Here is a 16,276-nt window from a genome sequence, read left to right as displayed (position 1 = left end):
CTTTCACTGCAGTGTTTCTCCAGCACTTCCAGTGTTGAACTTCCATGAAGACTTCCCGCCTCTCTGTACATCACCATGATGGCCAAGCCCCAGACACTTTTCAGATCCCAGCCAGCACCTTATATCACACTGTGCTCAGAAAGAGTTTGGTGTCCAAACCTGTGCCCTCTTGTGCTATAATGTACTTTAGGGGTTTTACTTGCGTAACATATGAGCAGTTAAAACTCAACCCCAGGTTTACTCCAAAGAAGCATGCGTGGCTGTAAACTGCAAATTAGAAATGTGTGAATAACTCTGCAGTTTCTACCATCAAGAAGCATCAGTCCTGGGGCTGTTCCTAACAGGAGCAATTGCAGATCAATGCTCATTTTAAATACTTTGTTTTTTCATGTGTAAACAGCATGCTAGATTTAGAATAACTCTTCCATTTCCTACACTTCTTTGAATTCTTTTTTTTTATTATATTTTTGGCTGCATTGGGTCTTCGTTGCTGCGCACGGGCTTTTCTCTAGTTGTGGCGAGCGGGGGCTGCTCTTCGTTGAGGTGTGCTGACTTCTCATTGCGGTGGCTTCTCTTGTTGTGGAGCACAGTCTCTAGGTGTGCAGGCTTCAGTAGTTGTGGCTTGTGGGCTCTAGAGCACAGGCTCAGTGGTTGTAGCTCACAGGCTTAGTTGCTCACAGCGTTTGCTCTAAGAGAACAGTAAGGAGAGGATTTTCCACACACACACCCTGACCCCCCTTCTACAACTTTAAGGAATATTTGGCTTCCCAGGGGGAAGTCAAACTGAATATGAGAGGATCCTGGCAACTAGAGCTATACAGAGACCTTGGCCGGAAAGCTGGCAGATTAGTTTTAAATTTATTTTTATTTAAAGTTCTTGATTTCTTTCACTGTTATAAGATGAGGGGAATTTTCTTAATTGTGCTGTTTGCTCAATGCAGTCAGACCTTCTTGTGCCTACAGGCACAGTTACAGCTGCATAAAGGCTGAATTAAGATGGAACCCTACCACTGAAAAGATTACGGTTGCCCCATCCCAACCCAGACACACAACTCAACACAAAAACAAGACTAAGCTGTAAATTTAGGTAAGTGTAGAATAATAAGTCTTAAAAAGTTCTAACTCTTTCCCCCAACCCCTCATGATTAGGTCACTGCTTTTGAGGGGGAATATTTTAAATATCAAACCTTTCCCAAAAATCTATCCTTCTTTTTTGGTGCCTTTAATTTACTGGCACTTCCAGCACCTGTTAGCCTATCTCGTTTAACACTTCATATTTGAGAAGAGGGAGGGGAACGTTGGGGAGAGACAGGGTAGGAGGGGGTGAGTTGGCAGTGATGGAAAGGAAAGTCTAGTTAACCCCAGTCAGTCCCAACTCACTTCTTTCCAGTGGAAAAAGCATGTGAGTCTGTATGTCTGTTTGATTTTTTTATATATATTAAGGAGCATGAAAGTATGACACTGGAATATTATATTTCATCTTTTTAAAACTTATGTTTTTTTAAAAGAAAAACAATTATTGTCCTATATTTAGGCAGATAATATAATGGAAAAAATCCATTTATGATAACAACCAAGAATATAAAGTATCCCAGAGTAAACAAATAATAAGGAATATACAGGGCCTATGTGAAGACATTAGATGTCTACTTAGATACAGTAAAGAAGACTGCAGTAAATGTAAGGACATCTCTTAAATAAGACAACTAAATATTTTAGAGAGTCATAGTCTCCCTAGATTAATCTATAAATTCAATATAAGCCCACACTTTATTTTATTTTTTTAATAATATTTAATTTTATTTATTTTTGGCGGTGTTGGATCTCTGTTGCTGCGCACAGGCTTTCTCTAATTGGCGGTGAGCAGGGGGCTACTCTTTGTTGCAGTGCACGGGCTTCTTACTGCGGTGACTTCTCTTGTTGGGAGCACCGGCTCTAGGCGCTCAGGCTTCAGTGGATGTGGCGCATAGGCTTAGTTGCTCTGTGGCATGTAGGATCTTCCCGAACTAGAGCTCGAACCCGTGTCCCCTGTATTGGCAGGTGGATTCTTAACCACTGAGCCACCAGGGAAGTCCCTAAACCCACACTTTAAACAAAGTTGAAATGCAAATGGCAAACTGAAAAAAATTTTGAAACAATATAGTACACAAATGTTTAATGTTTCTAATTCACAGAGCACACTTAAAGTAAATCCAGTAAAAAAACAGCCCACAGGGGGCTTCCCTGGTGGCACAGTGGTTGAGAGTTCGCCTGCCGATGCAGGGGACATGGGTTTGTGCCCCGGTCAGGGAGGATCCCACATGCCGCGGAGCGGCTGGGCCCGTGAGCCATGGCCGCTGAGCCTGCGCGTCCGGAGCCTGTGCTCTGCAACGGGAGAGGCCACAACAGTGAGAGGCCCGCGTACCGCCAAAAAAAAAAAAAAAAAACAGCCCACAAGGCCTAAATGGAGATTTCACAAAAGAATATAAATACATAAATAAAGAGATCTTCAACCTCAGTAGTATCTGAAGAAAAACAAGTAAAAGCGAGATACCATTTTTCATTTATCAGACTGACAAAGGTGAAATAGTGGTGAGGGTGTAGGGGAATAGGCACCATTGGGATTATAAATTGCTCTTTTGTGGAGAGCAGTTTTGCAGATATGTCAGAATTCTGTATATTTTTTAACCCAAGAATTCTACTTCTGGGAATTTAAGCTAAAAAGAATAATTACAAATACATGTATTTGTAAAAGGTATATTGTGCAGGGCACAAAACAGAAGAACTCACCTAAATGCTCATCATCAGTTAAATAAAGTGCTATGTTACCCATCCTTATAAAGGAATACTATGAAACCAGTAACCCAGGAGGATAACAAGTATCATGTAGATCTATAGTTTTTGTTAAAGATAGGTATCTTGGGATTCCCTGGCGGCGCAGTGGTTGGGAATCTGCCTGCCAATGCAGGGGACATGGGTTCCAGCCGCAGTCCGGGAGGATCCCACATGCTGCGGAGCAACTAAGCCTGTGTACCACAACTACTGAGCCCGCGGGCCACAACTACTGAGCCCGCGGGCCACAACTACCGAAGCCCGCACACCCAGAGCCCCTGCTCCACAACAAGAGAAGCCACTGCAATGAGAAGCCCGCGCACTGCAACGAAGAGAAGTCCCCGCTCGCCGCAACTAGAGAAAGCCCACATGCAGCAACGAAGACCCAACGCAGTCAAAAATAAAATAAATTAAATTAATTAATTTAAAAAAGAGACTGGGGGCTTCCCTCGTGGCGCAGTGGTTGAGAGTCCGCCTACCGATGCAGGGGACGCGGGTTCGTGCCCCGGTCTGGGAGGGTCCCACATGCCGCAGAGCGGCTGGGCCCGTGAGCCATGGACGCAGAGCCTGCGCGTCCGGAGCCTGTGCTCCGCAATGGGGGTGGCCACAGCAGTGAGAGGCCCGCGTACCGCAAAAAAAAAAAAAAAAAAAAAAGATTGGAAACTTCTGTATATTGTGCAGAGAAATTACTAGCTTTCAGAATAGCAGTTTATAAAACTACATGTACAAACAGAATATTTATAAAATATAAATTAATATACTATTAAAAATATAATAAAAATATATTAATGGGTACATAGAGGAATGGTCTAAAGTGTGTTTGCTGAATGTTAACAGTGATCATTTGAGGAAGCTCTTTACCATTTTTTACTTTATACTATTTATGCTTTCTCAGTATTGTTATAAAAATGTTTAATACCATGCATATACCATTTTCATAATCAGAAAAAAAAAAAGTAGGCTTCCCATGAACTCTGGCTCATTCTGTGTGGCTTCAGGCAAGGACAGAGCACATCCACTTGGGAGGATGACCCTTCTGAAGTGAGTTCAGAAAGAGAAAGCTAATGCCGGACACTGTCTTCTTCACAGCTGCCAAAGACCCACTGAAGAGCTTCTGGTGGGAGGGAAGCGATTGCATGTGGCTTCCATACTTTTATTTGAAAGCACCTAATTCATATGGAACAAAGTGGTAGGATGGTTGTCCAGGATGGTCTTCCAGCGTATTGCCTAGCCATGTAGACCAGAGCGTCCCTCGGTCAGACTCAGTGGAGAGGTCAGTCATGACAATGAAGGGAAGAGGAAACTGGAGTTGCTGTTCATGGGTTCACATCTGTCTCTCTCCATGTTCCTTATCAGATTCTTTCTTTTGATGCAGCTGGAACAAGATGATTTGCAACTATTCCTAAAGGCCAGTTCTGCTTTTTCTTTTTCTCCTTCTCTTCTTCACTTCCTAGGAGCCATCAGCGGGTGAAGACATGATGGCTGTCCAAAGTGAGTGGTGTGTCCTCATCCATGCTGCGGTATATTTGTGTAGATACCATTTGCCTGATCATACCCTTGGGGCCCTGTCTCATTTACAGCTGGGCTCCCCAAATTTTATTCTTTCTTCTCAAATGAAAAAGTTTTCATAGATTTCCATCTAATGCTTTTTTTTTTTTTTTTTTTTTTTTTTTTAACTACAGTTTGGTATCTCAGAAATCTGTCCCTGTGGGTGTTCACTTAGATTCTGAAAACAGAGCTAGGGTCTTGAAGTGGTTTCCGAGTAAATAATGAAACATGTGTTCAAAGTCTGTAACTCTTCCTTCTCCTTAACCACATCCTAGATAACCCGCCAATGGTGAGTGTCATTTGTGTGAATAGATTCTCCAGTTTTAGTTTTCAAGGCCATATTTTAAATTCTAGCTGTCTGAATGATTAATGTGACTAGGAAAATACTGTTGACCCATTTAAATCATGTCAAGCAACATCCATTGCTCATCTACATAATGAAATACACACTAAACATTACATCTTAAGTGTGGGAGCCAGTGAACTACAAAATAATGTTTTACTCCTGTAGCTTAAGAAATAAAATAGAAGACATTAGGACTAACTGTAGCATTAAATATTAAACTATTCAAATGGTAATTGTCAGTGAAAATCACCTATAAACTGAAACAGCTGATAGCATTACTGCTTTAGTAGCTAATTAGAAGGGGGGGTGGTTACATGCAACAGTGTGAGTTTAAGAAAAGTCTTTATGTCAAAGCATGTTTTAATATTATTTGACTATTATGAGATTTATTGTATACAGCTAAGTTTTTTCAATTGTTAATCAGTGGTTGTGAAAATAGTTTGCTGAAAAATTAGAAAAAATTGTTTGATATTTTTATCATGGTTTCATTAAATTGGGCCATGAATAATTTTAAAGACAGCTGATTTATAGTTGAAACTATTTTGATCAATGATCAGATAACAAAGATAAGCTTTGACTACTTTTGAAATATTTAAATTTTGTAAGGACATCCGTTTGCATAGTGTTAAAATAAGTGCAAATTTTAAAGGCACTCAATTTAGGCTATCACGTTACCATGGTTACACCTTTGCAAGTTATTTTGTGTATCTCATGTAAATAGATCTGTGAGTCACTGATAATTATTTGTTTTTTTGTTTGTTCTGTTGGTAGTTCTGTGCTTAGCTGAATTTAATACAGTTCACACGGCTTGCTCTGGTTTTTATATTTTAGTGTTTGTGATTGACAGTGATTGAGCATTTCTTACGGAGTGCTTGCCTTTTTTGTCATAAATGATGTATGTTGGTAGTGCTTGAAATATAAATAAGTTCTTGTATTACTGTTTAATAAACAGGAATTTTTATGCAAAGGAGACTTCTTGATACATTTAAACAATAAGATTCGGTGAGCCCTAGAATATTTCTATTAAATAGTCAAACAAATGTGTTTAAACTCTTACAAACTAAGTTACTGAGGTTACCAAGGACAACGTAACAGTTTATGGCTAAGCATAACATTGACTGAACACTATTTAATAACAGAATAAAAATAACACTCTGCTGTCTCAGAATTATTTGTGGTAAGGAGCTTTACAGGGGATGTGTTCACTGCCAAGTAGAATCTTTCTAGAACATACTTCTCTCATCCCACCCTTTGCACAAATATAAAATCTCTTCTATATACTAATGTGTTTGGAAGGATATGATTCTTGAATAAAGCTGGGATCGTTTATGCTTCTAAATGGAAGAAGAGATTTTCCTTAGACTTTACCATCAGCTTTCTAGCAAGGCCCCACCAAGAACTCTCAGAAAAATGTCAAAATTAGGCTGTACATGATTCATCCTACTGAATTTAAGCCTTCTCTCAATACACTACAATCATGAGATGCCGTCTGGTTTATAAAGTGTTTATACATCTGCAGTCCCATTTGATGGTCAGGGTGGTCCTGTGATAAAGGCAGGAGAGGACCAGTGCCTTGGATAGCATGGTTTTTAAGTAGCAGTTCTGGGACCCAACCTAGGATCTCATGAATATTTTGTGAAGTACTTACCTTGTGAATTATCCAAAACACATTTTGACGTTCAGGCTGGTTTCTACCTACTGATCAGTCCATTTTAGAGTGACCTTCTCCTATAGTCAGGCAACCAGTGATCATAATTACCATTTATCGAGTGCTTACCTTGTGCCACTCTCCATACCTCATGTCATACATTTATCATAGCAACCCTGTGAAGAAGGTATTGTTATTCCTGTTAATGGATGAGCAAACTAAGGCTTAGAGAATTTAACTAAATTGTCCAAGTAAACCAACTAATGCTCAGAGAAGGGAAAACAATTTAAACAAGAACTCAAGTAAATATAAATAGAAAGGCACACCTTTCAGAGGAAAATCTCATGGCACATTCACAAGCAAAATATAAAGTGTTTGAAATTCTACTATTTCTTTTTACCTCCAAATGGGCTATGTTTTTTCTTGAGATTTTTGTTTTTGTTTTATAACACTTGGGTAGAACTATAGTTGAAAAAGTGTTCACATTAGATAATAGCATGCTTCAGATATTGTACACATTAAATATTTCAGGACTGTGGCTCTACTGAAGACTTTAATCTAAAAATGAGATGATGAATTTTTCATTCCACCAAATGTGAATGACCTTGGTCAGCTATGGATTTCAAGTAATACTGTGTTTTCAGCTATGAGAGGCAGCCTGCTTTATACAGGTAAAGAGTACACATTTGGGTAGTGGTAGCAGTGGTTTTCATTTTTAATCTTTAGTACAGAAAATAATGATTTTATAGCTGAGCATCCGTATCTGAAAAAAAAAATACAAGAGCCAATTTGTAAGCAGGCTTCTGTGGGACTCCCCTTTTAAGCCTGTACCATTTTAATACATTGTACTTTTTGCATTAATTCTTAAAGCAATGGAGCTGTTATTTCTTCATGTGATTAACTAAGGCTACATAGTTGAATTAAATATAAAGTTATTTGTGGCAACATAACTACATCACTTCAAAAAGCTGCCTTCAGATAATTTGGAACTTTTTTCTTTTGCTAAAGAGGCTACTGTGTATTTTCTCTTTATTTTTTGTGAAAATGACTCCTTGATGAGTGATCTTGGCTTCTATTGTCTTGAATCTGTGTAATCTCAACTGCAGAAGCTGAAAATATATTGTTTTCCTGGAGCTTAGCTTTCTTATTTTCGGTTGTGATTATTGACCTACCTAACTACCTACCACTTCTATTGCCTGGTTACAGGGCAGAACTCCCACGATTGTCAAAATACCACCGTAGGATTTATATTCAAATGGTTTCTTTTTGTTTCATGCCTTTCACTTGGAGCCGTACAGTGAAAGCATTCTCAGGAAAATATTAAGATGTTTTTTGGGTTTTGTAGGGGTTTCTTGGTAATGATACTGTTGTTTGGGTCAAAGCTCTGAGCTATTTTATACCAATTATTTGCATAAATAACTTTAAAGGGCTCATAAAGAGAAAGAAAAAAGAAATGCATCCAACAATATAACTGGAGCATGTTGCATGTAGAATTCAGTTGACCCTGTTGTGAGAGGAAGATTAAAATTACAGTCTTTTCAAAGGCTTTAGTACAATTTAAAAATATTCATACTAAAGCTGTGCCTTTGATCATAAATTATAAGTCCCAACATCTTCTATTACTGGATATTTTTATCCAAATAACTAATATTTTGAGTAGGATTTTACATGACAGTAGTATTTAAGAATAGTCTTTTTTAAAGAATTAAAGAAGGACTTTCTTACTATGTCAGTTTTTTGTAAACTCATGATATTTTTATACAGACTTTCTCTAAAATTGAATTCCATGTGTTATTTCTGTGAAACTGCTCTTTCTGATGCTTACTTGTGTGCTTTAATATAAAATTTTTTCTGTTTTTTCCTCTTCTTTAACCCAAGTATGTGAGGTAATAGGAATGTTTTTTTGAGAGACTTTGGAAAGTTGAAGTTTGCCAGATGTTCTGTGCTAACCTAGAAGTGTGCATTCTCTGGGTATCAGGACTGTGTGAAATTCTTTCCTGTAACTTTGACAGAATGAATGTTTGCTTTTGGGTCATTTTGGTGTCGTACTTCTACTCTGATCAGAGCTTGACTTTTATTCTGTATTTAAATGATACTACGGCATCCAGAAAATCTGGCAAAGAAAATGATATTTTGATGACATTTTTCACAGGGCTCAACTGGAATGAATTATTACATTTTAACCACAGCCCTAATAAACAGCTTCTTTATTTCCTGTGAAAGGGTACAATATTTCTTTGTCCAAGAAGTTGCCTGAGTATATGTATTGTTGAAGTGCTAAAAAGCTGCTTTTCTCTAAACTTTAGCTGAGACACAATGGGATTTTCTAAGCATATACTATTTCAGTGTGACTCAATATTTTATGATTATAAAGATGAATTTAAATTCAAAGTTTGAACTAAACATTTTTCATCTTAAATGGAGAAGTTTCATACAGTAGTCCTAGTTCCTTTTACAGATTAATCATTTCTGTGTAACTTCCACTTATCCACCAAATGATCTGCTTTTAGATTTAGATTTTGTGTTCTTACTATAATCTATGACACTCTTCCCCCGGCTATGATTGGGCCGGCCTAAAGGAACTTTTTTCTAGGTTCACAAACATGAGTCTACTTTATTAAATAGGTATGTTTATTGATCTGTGTTTCTAGAATAGGTTGGGTTGTTTTTGAGTCTACTTTATTAAATAGGTATGTTTATTGATCTGTGTTTCTAGAATAGGTTGGGTTGTTTTTGTCACCCAAGAAGAAGGGAATGCTTTTTGTTTAAATCACAGATCCCTAGGTGCTAGTGATGTAAATTAATGAATAATAACATATTATCCAATTAGCTTTTGTTAAGAAGCAAAATGAAGTATTTTTCCTAAACCCATTTCTGAACTTGTCATTGACATTATACTCTATCAGTTGCTATTGATACATTTTGTTAAAAAGGAAGAGGGATGTAGCACGGAGCCAACTTCCTGATGGAGCCTTGGGGAAGGTCATGTTTTGCCGTGACCTGGGCATCATTCTTGAATGTTGTTATTATTGGTAGAGGGTGCCCTCAGGCCGCCACCCTTCCTCTTCCCAGAAGTGCCCTATGGCTGGCTTTCCAGCTCATCTTCTTTAGAACCAGGACTCCCAGGCTCTGGTTTATAGGCTTGATGATGAGTTACATCCATAGCCTCATATGTGTGGTGAAGACTATCTCACCTTCCTCTGACTACTTAGTGTTATTTGTTGTGGTGGCCCAATTCTAATATGAGTATGATAAAGTCTCATAGAAATTGCAAACTTAGAGCTTTAAGCAACTAGGACAAATTTTTATGTTTCAGCATAAAAGTGCCTTGTGATTTTTTGTCACTTAAAATACTTTACACATTTCTTTTTTTTTATTTCTATGGAATCTTTTTTACTGTTTTAGCAATCTTAGCTATAAATAACTTCAAGGACAACCCTGTTGGATGTCGAGTAGAATCTTTATTTCAGATAATTGTTTATGCCAGCACACTTTAGACTTGACTATGTGCTTTATTTTGAGTCTGTTTTCCAACACCTGCATAACAATTGGCCTGTATCCTCTTGAGAAATGTTGTTTAATAAACACTGTAGCTTTATCGTCCAGAGGCTGTTGCCAGATGCTGTTGCCAAGTGCTGTTAATTAAGAAAAAAAAAAAGTTATATTTACAAGTTTGTGAAACAGATCCACTCTTCTCCTTGTAATGGCATCTTAGCTTGAAATCCAGGAAGTAATGGTGTATGGTGTCCATATCCATGATTTTCTGAATTGGAGAAAAAGTGTGGAAAGCATCTGGGGAAAAGGAGGCTCTTTACCAGCTTGTTTCCTGTAAGCTCAATTGGAAGACCTTGTCCGTGCAAATAGATTTCAAAATAGAGCCTGCCCTTTGACTGTCTCCATAATTACATGGCTTGCTCTGTATTTTATTTGGCAGTCAGAGCAGTTAACCCCTGGAAGGAAAGGGCTGATGGCATGGGCAGCTTAGCTCCCCAGACATGTCCGTGGGAATGAATAAAGCACTGTTTGGAGAAGCTCATAGCTAAAAACACACCAGAACTCAACCAAAACTTTTAAAAAACAAGTTTAATGATGTCTGTTATGATTGGTTTAAAAACTTACTTTGTCCTTATTGTGTAGATTGTAGAGGGGTATTAATTGTTTTTTAAAAAATGGGAGTTGGGGGAGTTCCTTGTTGCTTTGATGTAATCAACATCTGTCAACAGAATGAATTTGCTTTTGTTTAGTTCCAAGGGCCCTTGTCCTTAAGCTTTGCCCAATCAGTATCTGCTTCAGCCTGGGGCATTCCCCTAGCTGTTTTGGTTTTTTTTCCTTCTTCTTTTTCTTCTTCTTCTTCTTCAACAGATGCACAGGTTATTTCTTGTGAAATGTGAGCTTCTCTTCTGCATTATAGTCTCCTTGATATGGGAAGGAACTTTCTTTCTCATTTACTCTTAAAACATGTACCTCTTACTACTAGATTATAAAAATCAATGGGAGTTACAGAGAGTGAGGCAGACTATTTAACTTTCCTTTCACGACATTTGTGCAAGTTATCAAACCTATCAAGCGGACTGTCAATGTTTTAGGTCAGGAAATATGAGACATGGTTGCATTCGCCGTGCTGTAAGAGCCTGTGCTCCTACCCTGGGTAACTGGTTGGAGTTCATGAACTGTGATCTTTCTGTGGTTCTAAATCAGCACCTTGAAAATGTATTTCTGTGGTACAGTCCCTCCTGAGCCTACTGTAGGAAGCAATATTTCTAAACAGTTAAAAATATCTTGAATTGCTGTCACAAAGTTGCTTTTTTTAGAGTTAATGTATTATTTTAGCAAATCCTTTGATTTAAAATTAAAATCATCAATGAGTGTAAGAGCCATATTTGAAAATGAATTAGCAAAACATTGTTGTTTTCTCTTAGCAATCATAAATCATTTAAATCTGGCAGGCATTCCTCCCTTCATCCAAAATAATTGCCTCCATTTGTAAAATCAATTAGATGTTGATACGCTATAAATAATAGTTTTGTTACTAGACTTTGACATTTGCTGATCATTATGAAAAAATACATTCAGCAAGACATTTTACAGGGTGTCTTTTAAATTACATATTATCTCTGGTTGACATTGTTGACTAATGTAAAGTGATACAGGCTACTTTATTGTGTTGTTTTCTACCCAGATACTTGAAGCCTCTGAAACATACCATAACTGAGGATTGATGGCACTCTGGAGGGTGAAAGTGCTTCCCTGGAAACGTACAGTGAAACATAGAGGTGTTGGTAGCCCACACTTGAGTACAAATGTACTTTGTTCAGTTTTACAACTGCTTAAGATAATAAGCATTAATAGGCATTTTAAATGTCTCTTTGCAAGTTCATTCAGAACTCTCTCTTAAAAATACTTGTTGACCAAAAGAAAACTTGCATTTCCGAGGGTAAAATCGGCTTAATTAAGGGTCATTAGTAGAGGTGCACATAAAAACCCAGGGCTCAGTGGGTGAAATGGAAGCTTTTCATTATGTGGTATAGAATGCACGTGCAGATAACAATTAAAATGAACCCTGAGTAAGAGGCCAGTGAATATAGGGCATGTCATGTGCAGCAATATTAGTTATTTTAAATTCATTCTTCCCCCATCATACTTGAATTCTGTAGTCCCACCTTTCAGACTTAATCTGTAAAGGGAAATAAAATACAGCTTTTAGAAATTGATGTTATTACTGAATATGAAAATATTTAAAACTGTAACCTAAATTTACATTTCAAATACAAATTTAGAATATGAAAAATGTGCTGCAGGATCCAAGGGTCATATAGCAATTTCAATAGACATTCAGGCCGCACAGCGTGCTCCTCCGTGGAAGGAAAGAAGCAGTTGCTTATAATTTTTGACATTCAGCTCAAACTAGGAGCTGATAGAATTTTTATGACACTGAAAATAAATTCTTGTTATTACCTGTGATAACAGTAAGTATTCTAGTATTCATAACTAATAACGTATAGATTTACTGCCTAAGGAGACCTTATATAGAGTTTCTGTTACATAATTGACAGTAACAACACTCGCTATGATCATGTCTTTTAAGATCAAATTCGTCCAAAGCAGCTCCTTGCTGATCTGGGGCTCTCCTCTTCTGAGGTTTCTGATGACTTCCTACTGGCATCTCCTAAACTTCAGATTAGTCAGCTTAAACCTTGTTTCCTAAAAATAGCTTTAACAAAAGAGGGTTTGCTGTGAGTCCTGGGTGAATGATGGTGCCCAGAAGACCGAGGGGCCAGTCCGGAGGCTGATGGAAACCTGCCTGGTGTCCCTGCCTCTGATGATGGGCATCATGCATCAAATTAGCTGTGTAACATTGACAGTAGCAAGTTGGAAGTTACATGTAGTTATTAGACGGTATCAGCAGTTCTTCTATTTAGTTATTTTTTAAATTGAAATATAACAGATGTGTAACATATGTGTTCATTTTGGATGTACAAAGCAGTGCTTTTACAAAGAAAGGAAAGATACAGGAAATTCAACAAACCTTTTCTAGAGTGATCTATAGCAGATAATGTAGTTTGTGACCCTGAGTATAATTGGGATGGGGGATTTTCATTTTACTCACTCTGCATTTAGAAAATTTGTTAATTGCTATTTATGAATTACGCTATGATAAGCAAAGTTGAGGATCTCCCCCCCCACATTTTTTGTCATGTTAATTGGAGAGCCATTATCTTCTAAAGGCACATATTGATGTAAGACCATTTCTTCATTTCACCTGTGAAAACACTAAATTGTTTTTTTTTTCCCTGGTTTGTAATGAATAGTTAGAATAAACACGGTATGGTACCTTATTATCCTGTTACTTTGTGACAACATTTATAGGGTGTCTTTTATCAGATTGAAAGAAAAGATTTTGCTTCCAATAAAAATGTATCTTATGAAAGTGGAGTTGCTGAGAACACTGCAAAACCATAATTGTCAACAGATTGGATGTATTCAGGCTATGTTCCCAATGTTTAAGTCATGTGTGGAGGTGCTTGCCTCTTTCTGGCAGTGAGCCCATTATTTAGCAAAACAGGTATGTTGGCAACACTGTTCATTCTAGAAGTGAATGTCTCAGAAGCCTCATTCAGATCTCCTAGTAGAGACCTGATGACTTCATGCGTTCAGTTTAAGAACATTGGAAAGATTCCCCCTGTAATGACTGTGTACTGAACTTGATAATACTGATAAAGATGACCTCTCTTTCATGTTATCAGCTGCATTGAAAAAAATCTACATGAGTCGTAAAATTGATCAGACTCTACATCGTCCCATTGCCTGGGACATAGAATGACAGTCAGAAGCTGCTGAATGAAGGCACACATGTCAGAGCTGAAAGAGACCTCAGGGACTTCCCTGGTGGTGCAGTGGTGAAGAATCCACCTCCCAGTGCAGGGGACGGGTTCGAGCCCTGGTCCGGGAAGATCCCACAAGCCTCGGAGCAGCTAAGCCCGTGCACCACAACTACTGAGCCTGCACTCTAGAGCCCATGAGACACAACTACTGAAGCCTGTGCACCTAGAGCCCGTGCTCCGCAACAAGAGAAGCCACCGCAATGAGAAGCCCGTGCACTGCAACCAAGAGTAGCCCCAGCTCACTGCAACTAGAGAAAGCCCATGCACAGCAACAAAGACCCAACGCAGCCAAAAATAAATAAATAAATTTATATTTAAAAAAATAGACCTCAGAGATTATGAAGTTCACTCCCTCATTTTACTAAACCTCCTGTAGCAGTTGATAGTGTCTGTGAAGTGCTCAGCACAGAGCTTGGCACTAGTAGGCTCTCAGCCAGTGTTCACTGCTGTTGTTACTGCCCGAGGTCACACAGTTAGCTCCTGGCAGGACCAGGAGCAGAACCTCTAGCTCCAATGTGGTGTCATTTGGGCCCATTTTTCATCAAGAATATCACCATCTGATATAATCGAATGTATTTGTTTGCTTCTTGTCTGTGTCGCAGCACGGAATATGAGCTCCCTGAGGCAGGGACTTTGTCACCTGGTTCACCTCGTGTCCAAAGCATGGCATGTAGGAGGAGCTCAGTAAGTAATTGTCAAATAAAAGAATAAGTAAATTTCGAGGCCCACAGGTAAACATATTGAGTGTTGAGAAGGGAAAGGAAAAGACATTAACATTTATGAGGTCCCAATTTTTTTTTTTTTTTTTTTGGCCACACCACGTTGTCTTGCGGGATCTCAGTTCCCCGACCAGGGATTGAACCCAGGCCATGGCAGTGAAAGCCTGGAATCCTAACCACTAGGCCACCAGGGAACTCCCCCATGGAGCACCTACTTTTAAAAGATGGTTTAGGGATATGTGTTATCTCAGCTAATGTTCACAGCAACCTGGTGGTGAGGAAAGCACTACTATTCCCATGTAATGGTGAAGAAAGTGGGGCTCAGAAGTTTTGGTAATTCAGATCTGACTTCAAAGCTCGTGTTATTTTCACTACCACAATGTCTCCCAGTTAAGTCAGTTCTAAGACTTTTCATGAAAAATACCTTCATTCTGAATGTTGGCTGGTTCCATGATGTTTATTTTTTTTCATGATTAAAAAAAATTTCTTTGAAATTGAATCGCTGAAAAAACACATGCTATAGCAAAGCATGCCAGCTACTAGAGCCCGTGCACACTGTTGAAAGGCAGCTTGGAGCGGCAGACACAGCCCTGGATTTGGACTTCGAGGACTCTAGCTGGGGCCACCAGAGATGTGAGCCTTTGTTCCTCATCCATAAAATAGTGACATCAACAGCTGCCCGCCTCCCTAACAGCACTGGTAAGACTTAATGTGTGTGGAGCACCGAGCACTGTGCTTAATTAAAGAAACTGGCCATTAAGTGTTAACCACTATCATTGTTTTCTATTTCTATTAGTGTTATCGTTATTAATAGTCATCATAATACATGCTTTTCGCAGGAGGGAAACACTTGGGAGCTTGTCTTTGGTCCTACCTAGGGATGCGGTTAGGGAGCCCAGAATCATGGACTGACTCCACCTGAGCCTTTCCCTGGCTTTAACTGGGACCCAGATTTTCCATTCTGTGTCCACAGACTGCCCAGCCAAACCTCTACAGCATGTTTTTGGTCAGCAAAGGGAATTTGGCTTGAGAAAGAGGATGGATTAGGTCAACCCATCACCACTTTTGCAAAAAAAAACAATAATAGTGGTAACTTTTACAAGTTTTGTGAGGCCTTTTACACTTTCAGAGTGTGTCCTTGTGTGTTGTTAGCTCATCTTTTTCTCACGCGTCGGAGAGCAATATACTTCATGAAGGCAACTGGACCTGCTTTCCCGCAGCTTTGGCACTCTGGCAGAGTTACTTACCTTTGTGTGCTTCCGTATCTTCAACTGTGGAATGAGTAATAACAGTTTACAGTTTACAGGGTTCTCAGGAAGATTAATGAGCTACCATATGTAAAGGGCCTAGCATAGTAATTGACGCACACTAAGTTCTCAGTATTAGAAGCTATAGTGAAGCCCAGGGTTTCTTTCTCATTTTACTTTTCAAGTATTCTTGAAGGAACTACCATTTTTTGAGCATCTACTAAATGCAGGGCACTTTCACAGACTTTATTCCTATTAATTCCAACTTGAGACTCAAAACAAGACACTTGCTCAGGGCCACACAGCTAACAAGTAGTAGAGCTGAGACAGAAGTCCAGGCTTCTGCTTTCCAACCATCTGCTTTTACTAGGAAACTACCCTGCCCCTCATAGACAGTTAACATCCTGGGGCTGGTGGTGTTGTCTTTAGGGAAATGTTGTACTTTACAAGCTTTAGGGAATATGTACCTGCCTCTATCAAGCAACTTTTTTTTTTTAAAGAAGTGATATTACTGGCAGCATTTTGTCTGGTATTTGGAATTGTTTAAAATAATACCTGAAACACTGCTGTAAGTT

At 38.7% G+C, this 16,276-nt stretch overlaps 1 protein-coding gene across 6 annotated transcripts in view; it reads left to right on the top strand.

Annotated features, from left to right (window-relative positions):
- Positions 1–16,276, top strand: part of METAP1D (methionyl aminopeptidase type 1D, mitochondrial) — an 80,473-nt gene that overhangs the window by 44,668 nt on the left and 19,529 nt on the right. For 3 of the 6 annotated variants that reach the window (XM_081241578.1, XM_081241579.1, XM_081241574.1), the window contains exons 2-3: positions 4,266–4,302; positions 11,533–11,626. The exons of 1 other annotated variant lie outside the window; for it this stretch is intronic. In XM_081241578.1, coding sequence (XP_081097704.1) covers positions 11,572–11,626 — 55 coding nt within the window. In that variant the 5' untranslated portion in view covers positions 4,266–4,302; positions 11,533–11,571. The remainder of the gene's footprint in view (positions 1–4,265; positions 4,303–11,532; positions 11,627–16,276) is intronic. 2 more of the 6 variants (XM_081241577.1, XM_081241575.1) reach the window with 2 other exon arrangements.

The sequence above is a fragment of the Mesoplodon bidens genome (genome assembly GCF_964165515.1).
Source record: "Mesoplodon bidens genome assembly, chromosome: 8".
Classification (NCBI taxonomy): domain Eukaryota; kingdom Metazoa; phylum Chordata; class Mammalia; order Artiodactyla; family Ziphiidae; genus Mesoplodon; species Mesoplodon bidens.
This window is presented reverse-complemented; position numbering and strand designations above follow the sequence as displayed.